Source organism: Corvus moneduloides, chromosome 6 (assembly GCF_009650955.1).
Source record: "Corvus moneduloides isolate bCorMon1 chromosome 6, bCorMon1.pri, whole genome shotgun sequence".
Taxonomy (NCBI): domain Eukaryota; kingdom Metazoa; phylum Chordata; class Aves; order Passeriformes; family Corvidae; genus Corvus; species Corvus moneduloides.
The window spans coordinates 5,356,281-5,377,188 of NC_045481.1; the positions used below are offsets into that span (position 1 = coordinate 5,356,281).

Genomic DNA, 20,908 nt, shown 5'->3' on the forward strand with positions numbered 1-20,908 from the left:
AGAGGGATGATTCCATGTGTTCAGTTTTCTTGAATTGTATAGGACCATATTAACTAAATTTTTAAGATGTTTGCGATGAAGTTATCAGTGAAACAATACAACAGAGGGATGGTGGGGTTCTGTAAGAATTTGTACACATTACCACAGGTAACAAACAATATCAACTGTAAAAAAAGTGGCAGTTTCCTGAACTGTGTGAATGTAATTTTTTCCCCATATTTCAGGAATAGTTCAGTTAGTGCATTTGCTGCTTTGTTGTTTTTTAAATTATTCTTATTCGAGCCTCCCTTTGTTTTTGAAATCTCAGTGAATAATCCCATCAGGACCTTTTTCCATGGAGCATCTTTTTCTTGGTTTATTTTAACACTTAGCTAAAACACTGACAAATTGCAGCAGTAGCTTGACTTTGCTCCAGTTGCATTTGAACAAGCAGAACAATCCTGGACAAAAGCCATTCTAGTCTAGAGGCTCTTTACCCCATATCTTCACTCTTTTGAATGGGGGCAGGATGGCCTAGGACTCCAATTCTGTCTTGATTTTTCTGAATATGTTTAGTTGAACTTGATAGATAAAGTAAATGCTTTTTGTTTGGTTTTTTCCTTTGACGCAGAAATGGCAGTGGAATGATGTGAGCCTTCCTTTAAAGAAAACATTCTTCTGTGAATCTTTTTTTGTGCTAGGTATTGTTTGGCTGGTAAAACTGACAGTGTACAAAGATATTGAGGCTTCAAGCTGTAGATGAGAGAGAAAAAAAAGAAGAAATTTAGAGAAAAGGGAGGTTTTAGCTATTATTTGAAATATTTAATCTGTTCAGATTTGTTCAATTCTTGCACTGTAAGTGGCTCGTACTCAAGTAGGAGTTTTCAGTTAGGTCCACAATGTTTAGAAGTGGGGTAATGATCTATTATGATGAGAAATGGCAGTGGCAGAGCACTCATGGTATTACAAATACTGGAAAAAATTGTAATTCAACTTTTATGACTTACTATAATTCCATTCTTCTGGGTTGTCTCTTTCTGTTTCCTTTCCACCCTTGTTTTCTTTGTGGTGAACGTATTGCTGTATGTAGTTCTGTTGGAATGGCTGTGTAGCAGGGTGTACTCCTGTCATGAGCAGCTTGCTTGGAATCCTTAAATTCACTTGCTTGCCTTGCTCTTTTAAAAAAAAATGAATCTTACTGCATGTCATTGATATATAAACTGAAGCAAGGCCTTTCTTTCTCCAAAATTCTGTCTACACAGACTGCAGCTTCCTTGGATCTTCCGGTTCTTTTTTACAGTTGCTTCAAGGGGGCTCTGAATTTTGGCTGGAGCCTGCAGGAATTTCTGTGCTGTTAACAAAGCAGTTGTCTAAGCTTTGTGTCTAAAATGGGTGTCTTTTGTTTATATTCCAACACTTCTAAGTAAGAAAGTTTTGGAAAATGAAGTATAATCAGAAAGTTATTCTGAACTTAGCACCAGCATGGGCATGTTTTCTGCTTATTAATGCTTTCAAGCAAGGACCTTGGTGTTTTCATTCTCACACTGTTCAGACAGCAGCACATGAATTTATGCAGAGCTATCTCATTGATTTTCATAGTTCTTTTTAGTGCCATTTTGGTTGTCTACATAGTTTTTCATAGCGATTGGGCTGCTCATATTTTGATGCTGCTGTGTTTTTTTCTCTTACGCTTTCCCACTTCTAATTTGTAGTACAGATATTTAGAAAGAAGCAAGAATTCTGTCTTGGCCAATAAAAACTCGCTTAATCATGTTCTGAGGGTGCCAGTCATGTTAGGATCCTGATGAGTGACTGTCACTTGTGGATGCAAGTTGTATCTCCTCTCAGAATCAGTGTAGTGATTTTTCATTCCCAGCAGCAGTCTTGGTGATTCTGGAAAGAACTTAGTTTCTTCCATAACAGACCATATTGCAAAATTAACCCCATAAAGAATTCTTGAAGCTACATCACCATCTTTCAAACTTCTGAAGGAACAGTTTGTTCCAGGTGAATTATCTTTTTCAGTGTCCAGGGCTTCCTTTTGCAAAAATCAGATTACACATGTCTCTGCTGGAGAGAGCTTGAACCTCAGCCAAAATACACTCATACTGAGAAGCTTCTCATTTAACCTTGGAACAGGTTTAGTTGTCTGCAGGAAAGGTAGGAGCAGAAAATAATGTTTTAAGAAGAAGCTGAAACATGTTGTTGGAGGGAGGGTGTTAACTTAGAAATGGTTACCTTCTGTGTTCCAGAAGGCTTTAATAATCCTCTCCTAAATCCTACCTGCCCTGCTATACACACCACGTGGGATAAAATATTTTGCTGCTTAGTACAGGGAGGCATTTGGAAAGGCTGTCAGCTCCTAGCAGGGAGAAGGGATTTTAAGTAGAAGTTATGTTTAAAAAAAAAAACAACTCTCCAAACAACTTAGATCAGTGAAATGGCAGTGCCTGTGGACCAGCTACTAAGAGGTCAGAGCTCATAGGTGTTTGTATCAGAGGTGCAGTGATTTAGTATTTTCTCCTGTGCTGTGAAGTTGTAATAGCCATCACTGTTGCATATTAATTAGTGGGAGAGAGGGAGGGTAAGTTGAGGAAGTTTGGAACAGTTCATACTTTCCCTCATACACACAGAGTTATTAACTTGCTTCCTCTGGGTTTTTTGTTTTCTGAGGTTTTTTTGTCTGCCACAAGCCATACCTGCTACATCTCTCCTAAACCAAAAGTTCTTAATGTTATTAGAAATTTTCTTACCCCTATGGGTAGTTTCTTATGATCTTCTTTTGCAGTTGTCTGCTGAAATGTAACACAGACTACAGCTGCATCCTCAAGAAGCAAATGTTCTGGTGGGGAAATGGTGTGTTAGTCTGTTTATTGAAATAGTCCCACGTCTGTATTTTATTTCTTTTACTTCTTTTTCATAAATAGTTCTTTTTCATAAATACAGGCCATGTATTCCTGTGTCTGAAAGTACATATCCAGAAACATCAACTGTAGTTTTTTAGTGTTTTATTGATGTTTCAAACCGTGAGTGCCAGAACTCAATCATATAGCCTCCAATAGTTTTTAAATCGTTTCACTGGCAGGAGGCTTTTTCATGACTTCATTCAGCCCATGACTGTGGTGTAATTGTGTCTCCTCATCTGCGTGTTCTGTTTTATTTTAGTCATTCTTCCGATCCCTGGGATGTTCTCTGACATGTTGTTTGTTGAAATTAATTGATTTGGGGCATCCAGTATGTACTGTCAGTTTTTCATTCAGCAGGCTGTAACTTCTGAAAATGTTTCCACGTTTGCACAATTACATGCTGTCTGGCTACTTCATCCAGCCTGCTTAAGGCAGAGGGAAAAGTACTGTGGATCGGGCTGGAGTTGAAGTGAGTAAATGCCCTTTTTCTAGTCAGTAGCAGTCTGTATAATTTGGTGACTTGCTTTGTGTCCTGTAGTTCAAGTAAAGGTTGTAATCTTTCTGTATGGTCCTCATTACAGCACACAGGGTGTAATGTCACTGAGAGAATTGTTCTAGGAAATTGGAGTGTGGCAATATTTCTCAGCTTAGTTAGAACAAGTGCCTGTGACTTCAGTGTTGTTCATATAAGCAGCTTATCCTAGTGGAAGGAATACAACTTGAACATTGTTTAAAAAGGATTATTAATTTACATATTGTTCAACTGAAAGTTTCAGATGGGGGTGGTTAGTTTTCTTGGACAAAACGATCAGATCTTTGTCCAAATTCCTTGGAAAAATGAATTTGTATTTCTGTAGGGTTATGTGGAATTGCATTAACTGTCCTTTGTGAACAATTTAGGGCTTATCTTCACTTGAACCTTGTGGCAAATGAACAAGCAAATAGCAAAACAGTAAAATTTATTTTCCTGTATAGCAGAAAGCATTACAGTTGTGCTGCCTGGATAGCACAATTTGAGGAACAAATGAAGGGGCAAAGAGATTTCATGCATTCCAGTGATGTATCTGTGGTTGTCCATGGTTGTCCATGGCCTGGTATACTAATTACCCTCCTTTTCTTTGCCACTCTGTTCTGCAGTTGCATCTACTTTCAAGGACTTTAGCTACTGACTCTTTGGCATGCTCCATTCATTATTTCAGTTTTGTTTCTAATGCTGCAGTCCTTTGAATTTTGGCACTCTTGTGTTTTATCCAAGATCTTGTTATTTGTGTTGATTTTTCTAGGCCCTGTACAGTATTCTTACTTTTCCATCTGCAAACCACAACTTGAGTTTTCTGTGCACTTGCTGGAGAGGCTGTCCTTCAGTTTGACCTCCACAAAATCAGTGCTTCAGAAATCATGGTTAAAATGCACTTGTAGATGCAGAGATGCATCCCCTGCATGTTCATTTCTGTTCACAGGGGTCCATTTTCACATCTAGTTTTCTTCAGATGCCTCTCTGTTTTTAAGAGCCAAAATCCAGAAACTTTGGCTGCAGAAAGCTCTTCTCTTTTAGGACCTAAAACTAACGGAAGTCACCGATACGGAAGTGGTGATCCAAGAATCATCTTAGATTAAAATTGAAGTTTCCTTGGCTGATTGCTGTGCAGTTGTAGCATCAGATGATGTGTGAGAGTCACCATTTCTGAAGAAAATGTTGTACCTCTGATCTTTTTACAAGGCACCACCCTTACAGTACTGTTCAGAATGGTACTTCTCTAAGAAAAAAAAAAACAGTGGATGGTGTATGTTTGCCACTAAATTTAATGATTGAAGTGCCTTTTCTCTTACTTTGCCTTTAATAGGAAGAGAGAGAATGTCTGTCTCCTTCAGTACATATGTGCATCACTGAAGCATCCCAAAAGTTGAGGCTTTCAAAGCAGAGGACTGGTTCTGTCTCCTGCCTTGAGACTGCAGTTTTCTGAGATGATTGTAGAAATGTGTGACTGGGTTAAGATAGTAAAATTATGTGGAGAATAAAGGTCATAAAATGAGGCCTCCTGTTAAGAAAGATTACTAAAGACATAAAGAGAGGCTGAGTTAAGCCATGTTCAGGATCTGTTTTATGTATTGCACACATTGCATGCAGTCTGTTCTGGGTCTGTGTTTTTACATAACGAAGTCGTGCTGTAATTTGGGCAGTTGCACTGCTATAGGTTAATCAGATTTGCATACAGAGTTATATGCTAACCGAAGGTGTCATTCCAACTCAATCACTGTAGTGCACAAAGCACCTCATCAAAGAATGACAAATGTGCTCATAATTTAGGTAGACACTGGTCTGTGGAAGATGATTCCGTAGATATGGACTCAAAAACAGGTCTAAAAGGTATTTTTAGTAGGAAGGAGGCTTGGCTTTCTTATGTCAGCATTTCTCTGTTTGTGTCCATCCCTTCTTGTAAAACCAAGATATTTTTATTAATAGCTAAGACTTTAAATTCTTAAGGTTTTAACTACACATAAGGGTGTCTTGGTTTGAAAGACAAGTGTCCGCTAAGGAAGGCAGGAGCCTCCCTTGGAATGGAAAATGTAACCCCCTTCTCTCCAAATTATTATAATTTTGAAATTAAGGGGCTTTCAGGCAAAGATATAAGAAATAGGAATAGCAGTTCTTTACTAGTATATATAACAAGGCAATAATACAGAAACACTGGCTTAACCTGACAGAGTCAGGATAGGACCTGACACCCTGCCGGGCAGGGTGGTGGCAGTCACAGTCCCATTAAGGGGTGGCTGCACCCTCTTTGAAGTGATAGAAATGGTTCTGTCAAAGAGCTGACCCTGTAGAAGGGTCTGGTGTTCCTCTGAAGGTCCAGTGGTGGTTATGTAGCTCTTGTCCTCTGGGAATCCAGTAGGTAAGGGCTTACTGTGGTGTTCCAAACCTCAGATTATATCCAGGTAGGAATGCTTGTTTCCTCCCCCTGGGCAGAGCATCTCACAATGGGATGATGTAATTTTATGAGTCATGCAGTAAGGCTTGATGGTCCATTAACAGAAGATACCCTTCCGGAGGGAGTTATCAGGGATGTGTCAGGGAAGAGATAAAGAACACTGCCCCACCTGGTTTTAGCAGCTGGTGATAGAACACATACTTTTGGTTACATCTTACATTGTAATATAAGACAAAGGGTATGGGGGGAGAAGTAGCAGGTAGTCTCCAATTCATCAGAATTCAGAGATTGGTCAGTTTTAACTGAAGTTTTTCTGAATGAGAATTGAAATTCTGGAAAAACCTAAATGTCTGGCACATTCATCCTATCTCCAAGTAAACGATGCTTTTTTTGCAGATAAAGTGAGGATTTTGTAAACCGGGCCTATTCTCCTACAGGTTTATACTGCTGTTTTGGTGGAAGTCTGGTTAGCTGGAGTGTGGCAGGAGGACAACTGCAGTCTGTTATTGCAGTTTTCAGAGGGTGATCACTTCATGCTGTGGGCTGTGGGCAATTTCTGAGGGAGTTGTTCCATGACCACATTGTGGTTTTCCTTCTGCCCAGCTGTATTCACATCCACGGTGGGCAACTCTTACCCCTGAAGAATCCTGAGTCAACATGTCACATACAAATCTTAGCTTAAAAGACCACCAGCTTTCAAGTTGCCTTCTGGAGAGGGATAAGGCAGTTTGGTATTTAAATGGAGAGTGATTTATTAACTTCGGAGGTGTGCTAGCAGTTCTGTAGTTGTTGTTAGAACTTCACACAAACTGTATGTATTTCTAATTTACATGATAAACTACTGAGCAGGACGAACAGTTTACAAAGCACAACTCTGAATGTTGTGTACATAGTAAGGTGAGAGATTAGAAGAAAAATGGCCCTTTTTAGTTCATGTTTCAACAGTGTTTGTGGTCACTGTAACTGTATCCTGTTCTTAATATTTTTCTGTTTTGTTTTAAACACAGCAATAATGTCAAATACCTCACAAAAATATATTTGCTGGGGAAGTTTCTGCTTTTTGAGCTCTAAGGTGAAAAAGTTGAATATCTGCCTTCTGTTTAATAATCTCCTCAACAAAAAGAACATTCAGTGTTCAACTCTGCTGCTATCATAGAATGAATAAAAAGTATTATTCAGGAAAATAATTCCCCATATGATTTATAGCAGCATTCTGTAATTATTTTGATCACTCTGACTTCATCAGAGTGGCATGTGAAAATAAAAAAGTCTTAAGTCATATTTTTTTCCTAGCAACTTCAGTAATGTGAACCTCCTACATGTGTTTGGGACACAAGACACGCACTGTGCACACTCTGTTTCGTTGGTTAGTTACAGCTTGCTTGGGCATCAATATTTTGTGTTCACTTGAGAAGAGACAGAGCTCCAGAGCTGGGTTTGGGGTGAGAGGAAGCAGAGGTGAATTGCTGCTGCCATCCCCATACAGCTGAAGTATGTGTTTTGTTTTTGTTAACAAAGCATGTGAGCCAAGGAGTGCATAACCAGTCCCCGTGCCTCACATTTGAATCACTGTTGTGATGAGATCAAATATAAACATTTCTTGACTGTTTATTCTAACACAGATGTTTTAGAAAGGTTGATAGTGGCTGGAAGAGACAGTGTGAAGAGCTTTGTTGGATATATGGTGTCACTAACGGCTGATGCTGTATTGCAATAAAAGCGTGTTGTAAAAATGTGATGTTGTCACTTAGAAAACTGGTTAAATACATTCCATAGTCACGTTAAACATTTCTAGAACCCCTGATGTACTGTTTTTCTGCTAGTGCAGCTGTTAGTTGGGGCCTCAGGTAAAGTCTGTTTCTGAGGTGCTTTTCACAGCTAGTTTCTGTCCACAGTCTTCAAATAGAAAAGCTCGTAGTTTTGTTCCATTACCTTGTATTGTATAACAGTGATTTGCAGACTCTTTGATGCTTCTCAAGGCATAATTTGCAAGTATGTAAAATGTGTGACCTATTTTGTATGATTTTTTAATAATGAATGCACAAATAAACTGATGTGGATTAGAAGGGTGGGTTGGATGGTTAGGGTGTGAAAACCATGAAGATAAACCAGTCAGTTTGCACTGCCTGCAAATATAACTCTTATTCTCTTAAGCATGAATATTTGCTGCATCACATCCCAAGGAGGAGATGAAGGAGGAGAGGGTGTGCAGTGTATGGGTCTGGCTTTAATCTCAATTCACACAGGAATTTACAGTGCTGTGATTTTATTTCCAAACAGATTTCCTCAGACTTGTCAGGGGCAGTTATCTTTTAGTGAGGCATGAATACATGAGGGTTTTAAGTAAATCTGCAGCACAGACATCTGAGAAGCTGCTGTGTAATTTAACCGAAAATTTAAGGATGAGCTTTTACAAGATGGCTGAGCCAAACTAATGGCTTACTGCTGCCTAAAGGGACAGCTGCTCTGTTCCTTTCCAGTCCTGCTCCTAGTTAATCCAGCGTTGTTTTTTCCTTTATGCAGACTCTGGCATCCTCTTGGTCATTCAGATAATTTATCTGTTTAAAAAAACAACAAATAACAACCAGACCCAAAAAACCCTGAAACTCCCTTCCTGAAAGAAAACCTAATCAGTTTGCTTTCATTTCCCCTTGACTATCAGAAAAGCAGTGTTAGCAAGAAATTGTGTCCAGCAGGTAGGGATCTAGGGAATGCCACTGTCCTGGAAACATTGAACTCTTTCATGGCTCAGTAGTTGCAGGGAACATCCATTCAGATGTGTGCCAGTTAACAAGTCCTCTTTGAAAGTGGTTTCTACATAGTTCCATTAGAGGCTTTTGTCAGAACCATGAATGACAATGAATATAAATTTTTCAAGTAAAACAGCTGAAAATACAAAAATATGAAAAGTGCAGTTCAGCTAGTAGTAGTGTCCTTGTTTAAATTAGATGAAAGCAATGCAAATTTGACTGGAGACACAGAAAAACCAGCTTTATAGCTGTGTATTTTGGTCATCTTAACATTACTTGTGCCATTATACAGGATTTTTAAATGAGATGTTTAAGAAATAGCGTAATAACCCTTTTGTTTTTTGCCTTTGTAGAACTGAAGGAAAATCATCATGGGAGCATTTTTAGACAAGCCAAAGATGGAGAAGCATAATGCCCAGGGGCAGGGGAATGGGCTGCGTTACGGTCTGAGCAGTATGCAAGGCTGGCGCGTGGAAATGGAGGATGCACACACGGCTGTGATTGGGTTGCCAAATGGACTTGATGGGTGGTCGTTTTTTGCTGTCTATGATGGGCACGCTGGATCACAGGTTGCCAAGTACTGCTGTGAGCATTTATTAGATCACATCACAAGCAACCAGGATTTTAAAGGGCCAGATGGGCCACCATCTGTGGAAAGTGTAAAGAGCGGCATCAGAACAGGTTTTCTGCAAATTGATGAACACATGAGAGTCATCTCCGAGAAGAAGCATGGCGCAGATAGAAGTGGGTCAACAGCTGTGGGTGTCATGATTTCTCCCCAACACACGTACTTCATCAACTGTGGAGACTCGAGAGGTTTGCTCTGTCGAAACAGGAAGGTTCACTTCTTCACACAGGATCACAAACCAAGTAATCCACTGGAGAAGGAGCGTATACAGAATGCAGGTGGCTCCGTAATGATTCAGCGTGTGAATGGCTCCCTTGCTGTTTCAAGGGCACTTGGGGACTTTGATTACAAATGTGTCCATGGGAAAGGTCCCACAGAACAGCTGGTCTCACCCGAGCCTGAAGTTTATGAAATTGAGAGATCAGAAGAAGATGATCAGTTCATCATCCTGGCTTGCGATGGTATCTGGGATGTTATGGGAAATGAAGAGCTGTGTGACTTTGTAAGATCCAGACTTGAAGTCACTGATGACCTTGAGAAAGTTTGCAATGAGATAGTTGACACCTGCTTGTACAAGGTAGCCAGACTTGAGAGAAGGAGTTTACTGTGTTTTCACTATTTGAAGTTTATGAACACATTAATAATAAGTTTGATTCCAGTCTCTAAGTATCCCATGGTTTATGGTAACATGACTTTGACAGTGATGACCGTGTTTCCCACAAAAGTGGTGATAGAGGGGGAACAAACACACAACAGAAACAATGTTTATCTGTGTGGTTTGGTTAATTAAGAGTTTATAATCATGTACAGATACATTGTGATCAGTGGAAAACTAGAACTGATGGGAATTTTTGGGCGAGCTAAAGACAATAACTACCCTTTTCTATTTCATAACATACTTTAGAAAACCTTAACTCCTAAGACTTAATCAGGCTAGAGAGTATTTCCTCTTCCTAATCTTCCCCTGCTTTCTTGGGCACATAGTGGTAACATTACTGTCACATTTACACCAAGATAAATGTAGAATCAATGAACCTTGACTTCATATTTTGAAGACCTGGCTTCCTACGTTTTTATTTTGGTTTAATTACTGTATTTCTTACTATTGTGTGATACAGCTCTGAAACCAGCTTAAGTAGAAGAAGATGAGGCTATTTGGTTTAACGAAACTATGTAACTTTGTCTGCATTAACTTCTACTTTGTAATAATAAGTTGCAATGTGATGCAGTTACTGAGTTTCATAGCTTGATACTTATTTTGAAAAGGCAAAGTGGAAGTCATAGTGTAAAAAAGCCAACTTTTTTCTAAAGAAACAAGACAACATCCTTGCTCTTCCCACATGGCTAACAGGATCATTGTTTCCAATCTGCAAAATTGTAATTGCTTTCCATCACCTTGGCAGATTGATAATGGTTATATTTTTGTTTACTATCTTTGTTGGATAATCCTAAAAACAAATACGTGGAAAGGAACAGTGGCTTGTGGATGCTTTAAGCTTTGCAGGAGCCAACTGTCAGCACCTCCCCATACACACATATACTCTTGTTTTGCCCACTGGTTTGTTCTTGATCTCGCTGACATCAGTGGATTTAATTAGTGTTAAAATTTAAGCCTATGGATGCATGTTTGTAGGCCAAAGCACAGGAGTATTGAAAGTAGACCAAACAGTCACTCTGCATAAGCAGAATGTGTTTGTATTTTAACATATTCAGGTATTGGGGTTCTCTTTAGTTGGAGTTTTAAATGTTAACATTTTTTGCATAGACTTGGGTACTTTACAACTGGTCTTCTAATAAATTCTCTCACTTGTAACTTTTCTTGTTTTAAATGAAAAGGGGAAGAAAAAAACTAATAGCTGTGATTTTAGGTGGAAGCACTGTCTGAATTCAGCACCTTCCTGCTTAGTGCTTTTAAGCAGTGGTGGTTTTGTTCACCCATTCAGCTGTTTTCCCAAAATGATTGGATGGTGCTTAAAACAAGATGGAACATAACTTTGTAATTATACATCACTCTTTACTAATGTCAGTTTTTAGAAGACAATGGACTGTCTGTGACTGGCTCCATGTAGTCTTCACACCATAAAAGAGGAAAAAACAGAGACTTAAGAATTGTACTGAATGAATGGGCCTGGAATTCTGTAAGGGGTACAGGGAGATTAGTTCTAATGATAATATTAATCCATAATAGTGAAAGTTGGATTCTGATGCCATATGATTTGTGAATTTCTGTGTTTAAAATGCTTTGATGTGTGTTTAGCCTGGTATATATACATTTCTCAAATAATTTTTTCTTTTCCACCAGGGAAGTCGAGACAACATGAGTGTGATATTGATCTGTTTTCCGAATGCACCAAAGGTATCACCAGAGGCGGTGAAAAGAGAGGCAGAGTTGGACAAGTACCTGGAAAGCAGAGTAGAAGGTGGATCATTTAAAAAAAAATAAGTAACTTTGTTTCTAAACAGACCCCTGGCCCCTTTCCCCTTCCAACAACTAAACCCTTAACACATACAGGCTTTTTAATAGATCTTCAAGTGCCATTGGCCATCCTGTGTACCTCTGAAAAAGGCACTCATATATGTCCTGAAAAAGTTCTGCTATGAAAGTGCAGCAGCCTGTAGCCTTGAAAATTATTCAGGATGGCAGAGGATTCATTTGTGCTCAGTGTTCTTCCTGAGTCTGTTGACAGCACTAACTTCAGACCAGTGAATCCTGGTTCCTGTCACATGGAGTTAAATGAAATAATCAGAATATCTTGCAAAGTGTCTGTGAAGATGGTAATTTGAGTGCCATTTTTCCTTATAGTTAAGTACAAATCAGTTAGCTGTAATATTTTATTATCCAGTAATAGTAGGATTACAACTTGATTACTGTAATCTTTAAGCACCTGCTTACATATTTACTTATTTGAAAGTATGTCAGAAATTTGTCAAAGCTAATCTTTAAGCATTCATGACAAACGAAAGCTGGGAACTCATCTCTTACTCTGATAGTAACTTAAAAATTTTTCTTTAAATTTGTATTTCAGGAGTTCTTAAACTTTAAATTGAAACTGCAAGTCTGGGGCTTTTTGGATCACATAAAAAGGATATTTCAAATCAATTTGATTCAAATAATTTCTGATTAAAACTGAATTTATAGTGCCTTTTGATATTTAAAACCAACTACAGCTTGGAGTTTGTTTCTGAAATCTAAGACCTGCTGTATGCATTATTTGCATAGGTTAAGTCTATTTTTGAAGTGGACTCCTATATGTTGCAAGTCTAGTTATGTGTGTGTATACTTCCAAGAATCCTTAATAGCACACAGGGCACGATGGGCAGAGTTCTCCACAAATATGGTAGCAGTGATTAGTAAGTCAGAGGAGTACATTATGCACTTTTTTCTTCCTTAACTTGCATGAAGGTAACACAGTGCAGCTCCAGAAATTTCACAGAGAACTTGCCTACAGGGGAATTGTGGGCTCAGACAAATTCATGTGCAGTTTTTAAAGCACTTACAACCTGTATAGGTGCTCTTTCAGAAAGTACCACGTTTTTCCAGGGCCTCGTTCGCCAGGTCTTGACAAACTGCATCTGTTCTGCCCCTGAACAAATGCCCAGGCAGACATTTCTGTGTTTTAATCTCAACACTTGCCTGAGAGGAGAGGTTGGTGCACAGTCAGTGCTGGTGTGAATCTCCCTGACAGCGTGGCAGGAATATCCTAGTGCAGTCGCACTGCAGGAGGGAAGTGTCAGATGGCTCCCTCCGTGCAGAGCGGGGAGCAGGTTTGCACCAGGCGTGTGAGTGCCCACCCACAGATTTGGTGAAGAACAAGTGTGCTGTACATTCACACATTGATTCACAGCGTGGTAACTCTCCTTATCTGGGCAAGTACTGCCTTCTTATCTTAGATATTTTGTCTGAGTTCAGACAAACCTGTGACCTAGAATATGAAAATACGATGAAGCCAAGGCTGTGTGTTCAGCTGGCCTCATTGTACCCCAGGAATATTACAGGGAGGAAAGCTGGCATTTTTGTACAGCTGCTTAATTTTATAAAGGAAGAGCCTAAACACTGGACCTGCTTGTGATTATGGTACATACAAGGAATTTGGCTGCTGGTACTTTGCTCATTCCTGCAATTTCCTATTTGTATAAATGCGAAGTGTGATAATTGCATAGAGGCAGAAGGATTCCATATGTAGTTATAAAGCACTTTAATACTAATTTAATGGGATGATGTCTGAACAACTTGAGGAAATATATTGTACTTTCCCTCAAGGGTCTTTGCTTAATTTTTAGAGTTATCCTCAATCTTTTGTCTATTGTTGCACAAAAATATTATTTAAATTAATGAATATGTAGTAAACACTACTCAACCCAGCAGTGATTTGTATCAGCTGTTTGCAGCATTTGGCCTTTTAGGACTTACACATGAGGGAAGTTGAAAGGCCTGAACTAAAGCAGAATTTCAAGAACAGGAATTGATAACTTTGTTACATTTAACTTAATTCCTGTGCCAGTGCATTGTTTCTGAAGTAAATGGTTAATGCCTTATTGACTAGTAGAGTAGGACTGCTGCAGCATCAGCATACACTACAGTGAATAATCTTGCTCTTATCTTAGGATACTATAAGAGTGGCAGTGCTTAACTTTAAAAGCCTGATTTTTGGCTGAAGGAACTAAAAAAATATAAAGAGTACTTTTAGAATGATCTTACTAATCTGTAGTATCAATTTAAATTTAAAACTCATTAAAATGGAAACTTGGGCAAAATGCATATGTATTTTTATGCACTTCAGTACTTGGTGAAGTCCAACAAGTAATGAGAGTCGATACTTTCTAATGTGCATTTTTTTTCTGGTTGTATTTTTATCCCCTCGGCCCAGAATATACCTTTATACTGTTAAAAGGTAGTGCAAATTATAAGACTGAATAGGATTTAATAATGATGGTCATCTTGAAAAAGGAGAGATGATTCGGATTTTAAAAATGTAGAAACTTTTCTACTTATCATGTCACTTAAGACTCCCCTGATGTGTTTGTGGTCCAGATTCATAGCTGCAACAAATAATGGAAGAAGCAGCAAGTGTGGAGAACCATCCTTGTGCCATTACTTGCAATAAATCAGTGTTACTCCTAAAGTATCATGTGAACTTCATGGTAGAAGTAATCAGTCATTCCAAAATGTGTTGCTATTATTTGCACTAATATGTGTTATTGATGTGTTGACTCTAAAAAGAAACTTGTCTAAGCTTTTTTTTTCTGTTCTCATTTTTTTTTACATAGAACCATTCCGTAATAGTTAATCCCTGCAATATTTATACTGATGTAGAGATAAATAACTTTGAGTTAGCTGTTATATGTTCCTTCCCTAATTTTCACAAAAACAAAGTTCTGGCTTTTTCTTAAACTTTGTATGGAATTCCCATTTTTGAATCCTTTATTTTAGGGTTGTAAGTACATTTTTCCAATACTTAATGCCATGAAAATGTGTAGAAGGTTTAAAAGTAAATTAAAGATTGGGGGGAGGGTTGAAGGTGTATTGAAACAAGATAATTCCAATAAATTAAACACAGCTAGCAGACCGACTCCATTTGTTGTGTCTTCAGTGTTCATTCAGTCTGTATCTATAGTTTTATCAAAATATAAATGTATTCATTTAGTGGAGACTGTATGTTAAATGTACTGCAGTTACAGGTTGTGAAACTGTGTAGTATAGGTCAACTATAAATTCCTTATTTTTGTACAGCAGAACTTTAGCACTAGCATAATGTAGCATATTCTAGATGTTCAAAATTGCACAATAAAGGAACTTGGCAAACCAAATCTGAGATCTTGGCTTCTTATTCAGATTTAAGATTCATAGATTATTTCTTTGCTAAATGTTAGATGGTAAAATGAACTTTGGCTGTAGATTTTGAGGAAATGGCAAGTTTTTGAGGTGTCTCTGGTGTGCGGTGTCATGTATTTAAAATTTAGGTTTTGAAGTAAACAGCTTAAAGCTTTGTGCTGCAGAATTTGATGCTGGTTGAGGACTAGGCAGTGTTTCCACTATACCTTGCAAATAATTTACACAGCCTGACTACAAAACAGAGCTGATGGTTTTTGTAAACACACGCAGCCCTGAAAAACCATTACATACACAAAAATAATTCACAATTGTTGGTTTTTAGGTTTAAAAAGCTTTCAATGTGCCTTATCTCACAAATTATAAAATGGACACTTGGTATGTTCTTCTGGAATTTAGGACAAAATCTGAATACTTGAGTGTTTTTCAAAAGTGGTACTGATGAATTCCAACTACTTTCAAACTGTGTAAAGGCTTTATTACATGAAGAATAGTGTGCATGTACATACATGCTTGTATAGATGTGCACATATGTACACATTATTGTATGCATGTTGCAGTATTCATTTGAAGATGAACAGCACCAGGTCTTAATAATTCATGTGTTTTGTAATTTCTGAGAGCTCATGTTTACAGAGAAATCAATGAGATGCAGTTTTTTAAATGTTCTTGTTCTTTAGACTTCGTAAAATCCCTATTTAAAGAGTGACTCTTCAGGGACGGTATGGTCTGAAATGTCTTGAATTCCAATAAAGTTGTGTGCTTTTGACTTGAGGAGAAAAGTGAAAAAAGCAAACACAAAAAAACCCCAAACCAACCCGGCCTAAGAATAAAGTTAAAGAATTAATGTCTTGACAAACGTGGCTATGGCTACAGCACAGATTCTCTTCACCCAGCAGCTGGAGTGGATCAGCTTTAAGTTTCTGCCCTGTATTTAAATATCTCCTGAGTTGAGGATGAAACTGTCAATTAGATGATGTCCCTGGCTTTTAATTTATGTGTAATAGTTCTTAAAATTTGCATGTTGCTGTAATGCAGGGAGGTACAAGTATTGGTTAATACACATGCAGCCATGGGAATTACTTTTGACATGTCGAACCTTTTATTTCTTGAAAATATTTTGTTTTCTGTGATGACAATAATATTTAATCATGTGTTGCAGCAATAAAGCTGATGTTAGTATCTGTCCCGTGCCTTGGGCATATACTGGGAAGATATTACATCTTCTATCTAATGTATAGCAGGAAAGCTATTAAAGATTTCTTTTCCCACTGTTATTAGGTAGCTGTGTATTTCTAAAACCAAGTCAGCGTGTTAACAGCAGTAAATCTGTGTCAAATCTGTTACAGGTTTTTCCTTATGGAACCAAAGTTATCAATTACCATGTTGAGTACGGTCTGTTGCTTTTAATTTTAATTTTTTTTTAATGTTAAGCTGCCTTTTTTATAAAACTGAGTGTTTCAATCTTTTTGATTTAAATTTGGACTGCACTTACAAAAAAAGTACTTCTGATTCCCAGAGATCATAAAGAAGCAGGGTGAAGGAGTGCCAGACTTAGTCCACGTGATGCGTACGTTAGCAACTGAGAGCATCCCAAACCTCCCGCCGGGAGGGGAGTTGGCAAGCAAGTGAGTTCACATCAGTGTACATGTGGGGTTTGATTTAAACTGCATCTTAACTGCAAGGCCACTCTTAAAAGTGGGGGGGCAGGGAGGGAGGAAGGGCACAAGACAAAAGGTGATGATCTGTTCTCCAATTTTTATTACTCAGTTGTTTTGGATGAAAAGGACAAGCCTAAGAATGGAGTTGACAATGAATCACTGCGAAAATTAAATGTCAAACCGTAGTTTTGGGAAGGAATGAGGGGTTTTTAAGGGTGGCCTGAGTGTCTGTTTTTTGTAGTTAACTAGGGGTTTCGGGGGGGATGTTCACATTTGAATATGTGAAAATAATGCCCTGACTTTATTACTTGGATATGTTATACACTTCCACAAGAAGTGATATGCAGAAAATGTTTTGCTTGGCAGCTTTGTTTTCTTGTCTGTAGCCATGTTGTAATTGCTTAAAAATTTGCTTTTGTTTCTCTCTGCTTGTGACAAATCTGAAAGCGAGATAGAAGTCTATCAAAAAAGAAAAGTGGGAAGTTTTTGTAGCTTTATATAGCTGGCTTTGTTCTTGAACAGTTCAGTGGTGATGCTCTGTGGTTTCTCAAATGTTCAGTCTTTGAGGAAGCAACATGCTTAGCTTTTTTGCACCCCAAACTGAGTCCTTTGTGGTTCAAAAGATTCTTCATGAGCCTATGCCATGTTAAAATGGATTGGCCACATATGATACGGAGTATTTTTAACCTTTCAGAGTATGATTTTTATATTTTACACCAAAACATCTGGACTTTAAGCATGTAATTGAATAAATTATAAAGTGATAACTGTAAAGATGGCTTCTACAAGACAGTATTGTTCCTATAGGAACTGTTTGACTAGGAAAAGAAGAGATGGCAATTTAATGTGCAATAGCATCTATTTAGGATGGGTTGCTGTAGTGTTGAAGTACGAGTGAGTCAGTTACTCATGAAATGCAGCATACAAACTGATTTTTCTTAATCACCTTTGGCTAGCAGTATCATCACGGTTGTGAAGAAATGCTGAAGTGACTGATTTCAGTGGGATTTTGTGTCTTAATGACGCTAGTTTGAATAGGGACTTAGAGTAATACTGATTTAATTGGATGTTAGTATAACTTAAAGTACTATTGCCAATTTGGAAGGAAAATAATGCTTTCCAAGAAACTTGCCTGTATTTAGAATCAAAGAAACCTATTTCTTGAAAGATATGGGAAACTTTCCAATCCATGTATGCAATGTACTTTATGTTTAATTGCTTGATTTTATTGCTTTAAATCCATCCTCTTCTTTCATGCCCTATAATCATTCACTAGAGTCACTATGATGTTTTGTATGTGGTAGTTCCTGACTTTTCAGTGTTGCAGGATGATTACAAAGCTTGTCGTCTGCTTTTTTTCTTCTCTTGCACTCCTTTGTGATTGCTCTGCATGCATTCATCAGCGGTTTAAAGGTTGTTCTTTGAAGTTTGTTTTGTATCACAGTCTGCTACTTTGTCATACTTGATTCTGCAGAAGGGGATCTGAAAGAAAGTTGCATTTAAAGTCCAGTCTGTAATTCCTGTTTTTTTTACTCCCCTCTTTCCTTCCTGTTCTCCCGCCAAAGTTTTTTCCTTGTATACTGGGAAAGGCAATGGCAGCTTCTTCCTTCAGCCTCACATTGGGCTGTGGTTTTTGGTTTTTTTATTATCAGTTTTCAAGTTTTTTTGACTCTCAGTTTTTTCACTCTGTGTTAGAATAATTAAATAAAAATCATGTTGGTCATTTGCATGTTGATTGCAAATTTTGTATTAATATTTTATCAATCTATTTCTTATAAATTTTCTATCAGTATTAGAAAAGTCAAGAGTCCCAGGGATGAAAGTTAATTTCAAGCTGTCTTAAATATGCTAAGCATGGGGTTTTTTAAAAGGAGGTAACTGTCAAAATGCTTGAATTAATATTTTGATTTTTTTTTTACCAGACAAAATTTATCTCAGTCTGAAGATACAGTACACAAAACTGCAATTTGCATTTTAATCTTTTTATTTTGAGAAAAATTGCAGGATAGTATTGGACATGTCATTGTAGAAGAGTACTGTTCTAGAACTAATTTTTTCATGTTTGTGCATGAAAAGTCCATTTTAAGATGTAACACTAACAAAAATGTACTTCAGAATGTAATTTTTGTGTGTCCAGAGAATAACACAACGCTGTTCCCCTATGGAAGTGCCATAATACATAAGGCACTACTGCAGTGTTTTTTGGGCACACAAATGACCAGGACATTCAGTGTTCACTGAGCTTTCTGCTGCCCTTTTTCCAAGTGAAGACCTGACTGTCAGGTTGTGCCCTTCTCTTGCTGAACTCTGAGGGATACTGAGCCTTGTTTGTCTTGAGCCTAAAGGTTTTAAAGGATATGGAATGTTTAAGAACACTTTGTGCTAACTTCTGGTAAATATGGTTCTGTAAATTTGGAATCTTCTAAGGTTTGCATTTTAAATTAAAATTAGGAATTTGACTTGGAAAAAAAAGAAGAACACAGCCTTAAAGTCTTGTGGGTTTTTTTTTTCTTTTTTTGCTCTAGACGGAGTGTGATTGAAGCCGTGTATAACAGACTGAACCCCTACAGGAATGATGATGCTGTAAGTATCCTTTCTCTTACATTATCTTTCCTCCCACCCCAATTATTTTATCTGGTTTTTAAAGAAAGGTACTGCTAGTTCTTGTTAAAAACCCCTTCCCCCAAGAAAGGAATAACGCTGTTGTGCTCTTTGGATTGTGTTTTGTAATTGTTTTCTGCTGCCTTCTGCTGATCATAATCTCGAAACTCCAGTAGGGTTGATTAATTTGTCCTCTGGAATTTCATTATTTCAATCCTGCTTGGGTTTTCAAGTGCTGCCAAATGGTGGAAAGAGTCATGGGGTTGTTTTCTCCTTTATAGGAGACATTTTTTCCTAAACATCAAGAAGAAAAATGTGATATCTAAAGGTTAAAGAGATGGGTTAAGAATATATTAGTTTACCAAATGGACAGTGTAAATACTTTTATTCTTAAACATAAAGTATCTTACAGCAAGTGAACAGTTTGGGTTCTGATATGTCAGTGATGAGAGAGGACAAATAAATCCACTGTCAGTATGGGGGGAAGAACAACCAAACAGTGAACATGATTCCAGTGGCAGTTTGATCACCAGAAACAGCATTCTGTCACTGAAAGTGCAGCATGTCATAGAGCAGTTAAATTGATCCTTTAACTATCAGCAGAAATTACTTACCTGCCTGGATGTGACATGGCTGAAATGCAGCCAGACATAAAGATTGTGCATTGGCTTTACAACTGTGCACTAGTTTATTTGGCAGCCCTCATTCTATTTTTAGCATAACAATTCCTAAATAGGGGCTGGAAGAGGATGCTTTACCTCCAAAATACATTCTGTAGTATGTTGCTGTTCTACAAATGTACAGTACACAAACTTTGCAATCATGTTGGCGACTGGAATACAGAAATTTGCATATGGAATAGTTGGCAAGCAGCTCCCGCATTTTTACTCATGCTGCTTTTACTCTTCATTCTTGAAACAACCATTTTGCTCTTTCATATAATTGCTCTCCTTTGCTACTTCTGGTCTTGAAGGAAAAGCTGGAGGTGGTACTTTTGCAAAGGGCAGTTTCAGTTTGTGGTTTTTTACTACACCTCCGTGCCAACTGTTCCTCTCTGGTTTGTTACGGATTCTGTGGGCAAGTTTGAATGATGGGTGCAGAACTTCAGTGCTAAGAAATTATCATGTATGGCATTGCTAGAGACTTAATTAGCCTCTTTCCTCTCAAGAGAGTCACTAAGGCAGTGCTTTTGAAGAGAAATAACATTTCTACCTCCTGCAGTCTCAGTAATGATGGGGAGATGCAGCTGTGGAAGCACCAGGATGTGCTGTTGTAAAAGCCCATCCTGGCCCTTAATTGCTTAGAGAAAGGGAGCAGGTAATGCTGAAACCACTAAAGGTGGTGCACAGGAGCAGTTTGCTCTGATTCCTGTGCTGCTGATTTAGCTGTTGCTTCAGCTGCAGAGCCATGGCCTCACTTGCTTGTGGTTAACCTGTGAGCCTGCCTGATGAGGCTAGTAGAGAAAGCTGAGTATAGAGCAGCCTAAGCAAAGGAAAAGGAAACAGGCCTGACATGAAGGCAAATGGATTAAAAAAACACTTGGTAAAATTAAATACAGGTTAAACCAGGAATTGGTTAAATATTTTTCAGGCTTGTGGTAGTTATACAAAATCTGCTGTTGCC

At 38.0% G+C, this 20,908-nt stretch overlaps 1 protein-coding gene across 5 annotated transcripts in view; it reads left to right on the plus strand.

The window, feature by feature from the left end:
• The window catches only part of PPM1A (protein phosphatase, Mg2+/Mn2+ dependent 1A), a 35,409-nt gene that overhangs the window by 5,906 nt on the left and 8,595 nt on the right, over nt 1-20,908 (plus strand). For 4 of the 5 annotated variants that reach the window (XM_032113323.1, XM_032113322.1, XM_032113324.1 and 1 more), the window contains 4 exons: nt 8,919-9,770; nt 11,496-11,613; nt 16,543-16,651; nt 19,210-19,267. In XM_032113323.1, coding sequence (XP_031969214.1) covers nt 8,937-9,770; nt 11,496-11,613; nt 16,543-16,651; nt 19,210-19,267 — 1,119 coding nt within the window. In that variant the 5' untranslated portion in view covers nt 8,919-8,936. The remainder of the gene's footprint in view (nt 1-8,918; nt 9,771-11,495; nt 11,614-16,542; nt 16,652-19,209; nt 19,268-20,908) is intronic. The other variant, XM_032113325.1, reaches the window with a different exon arrangement.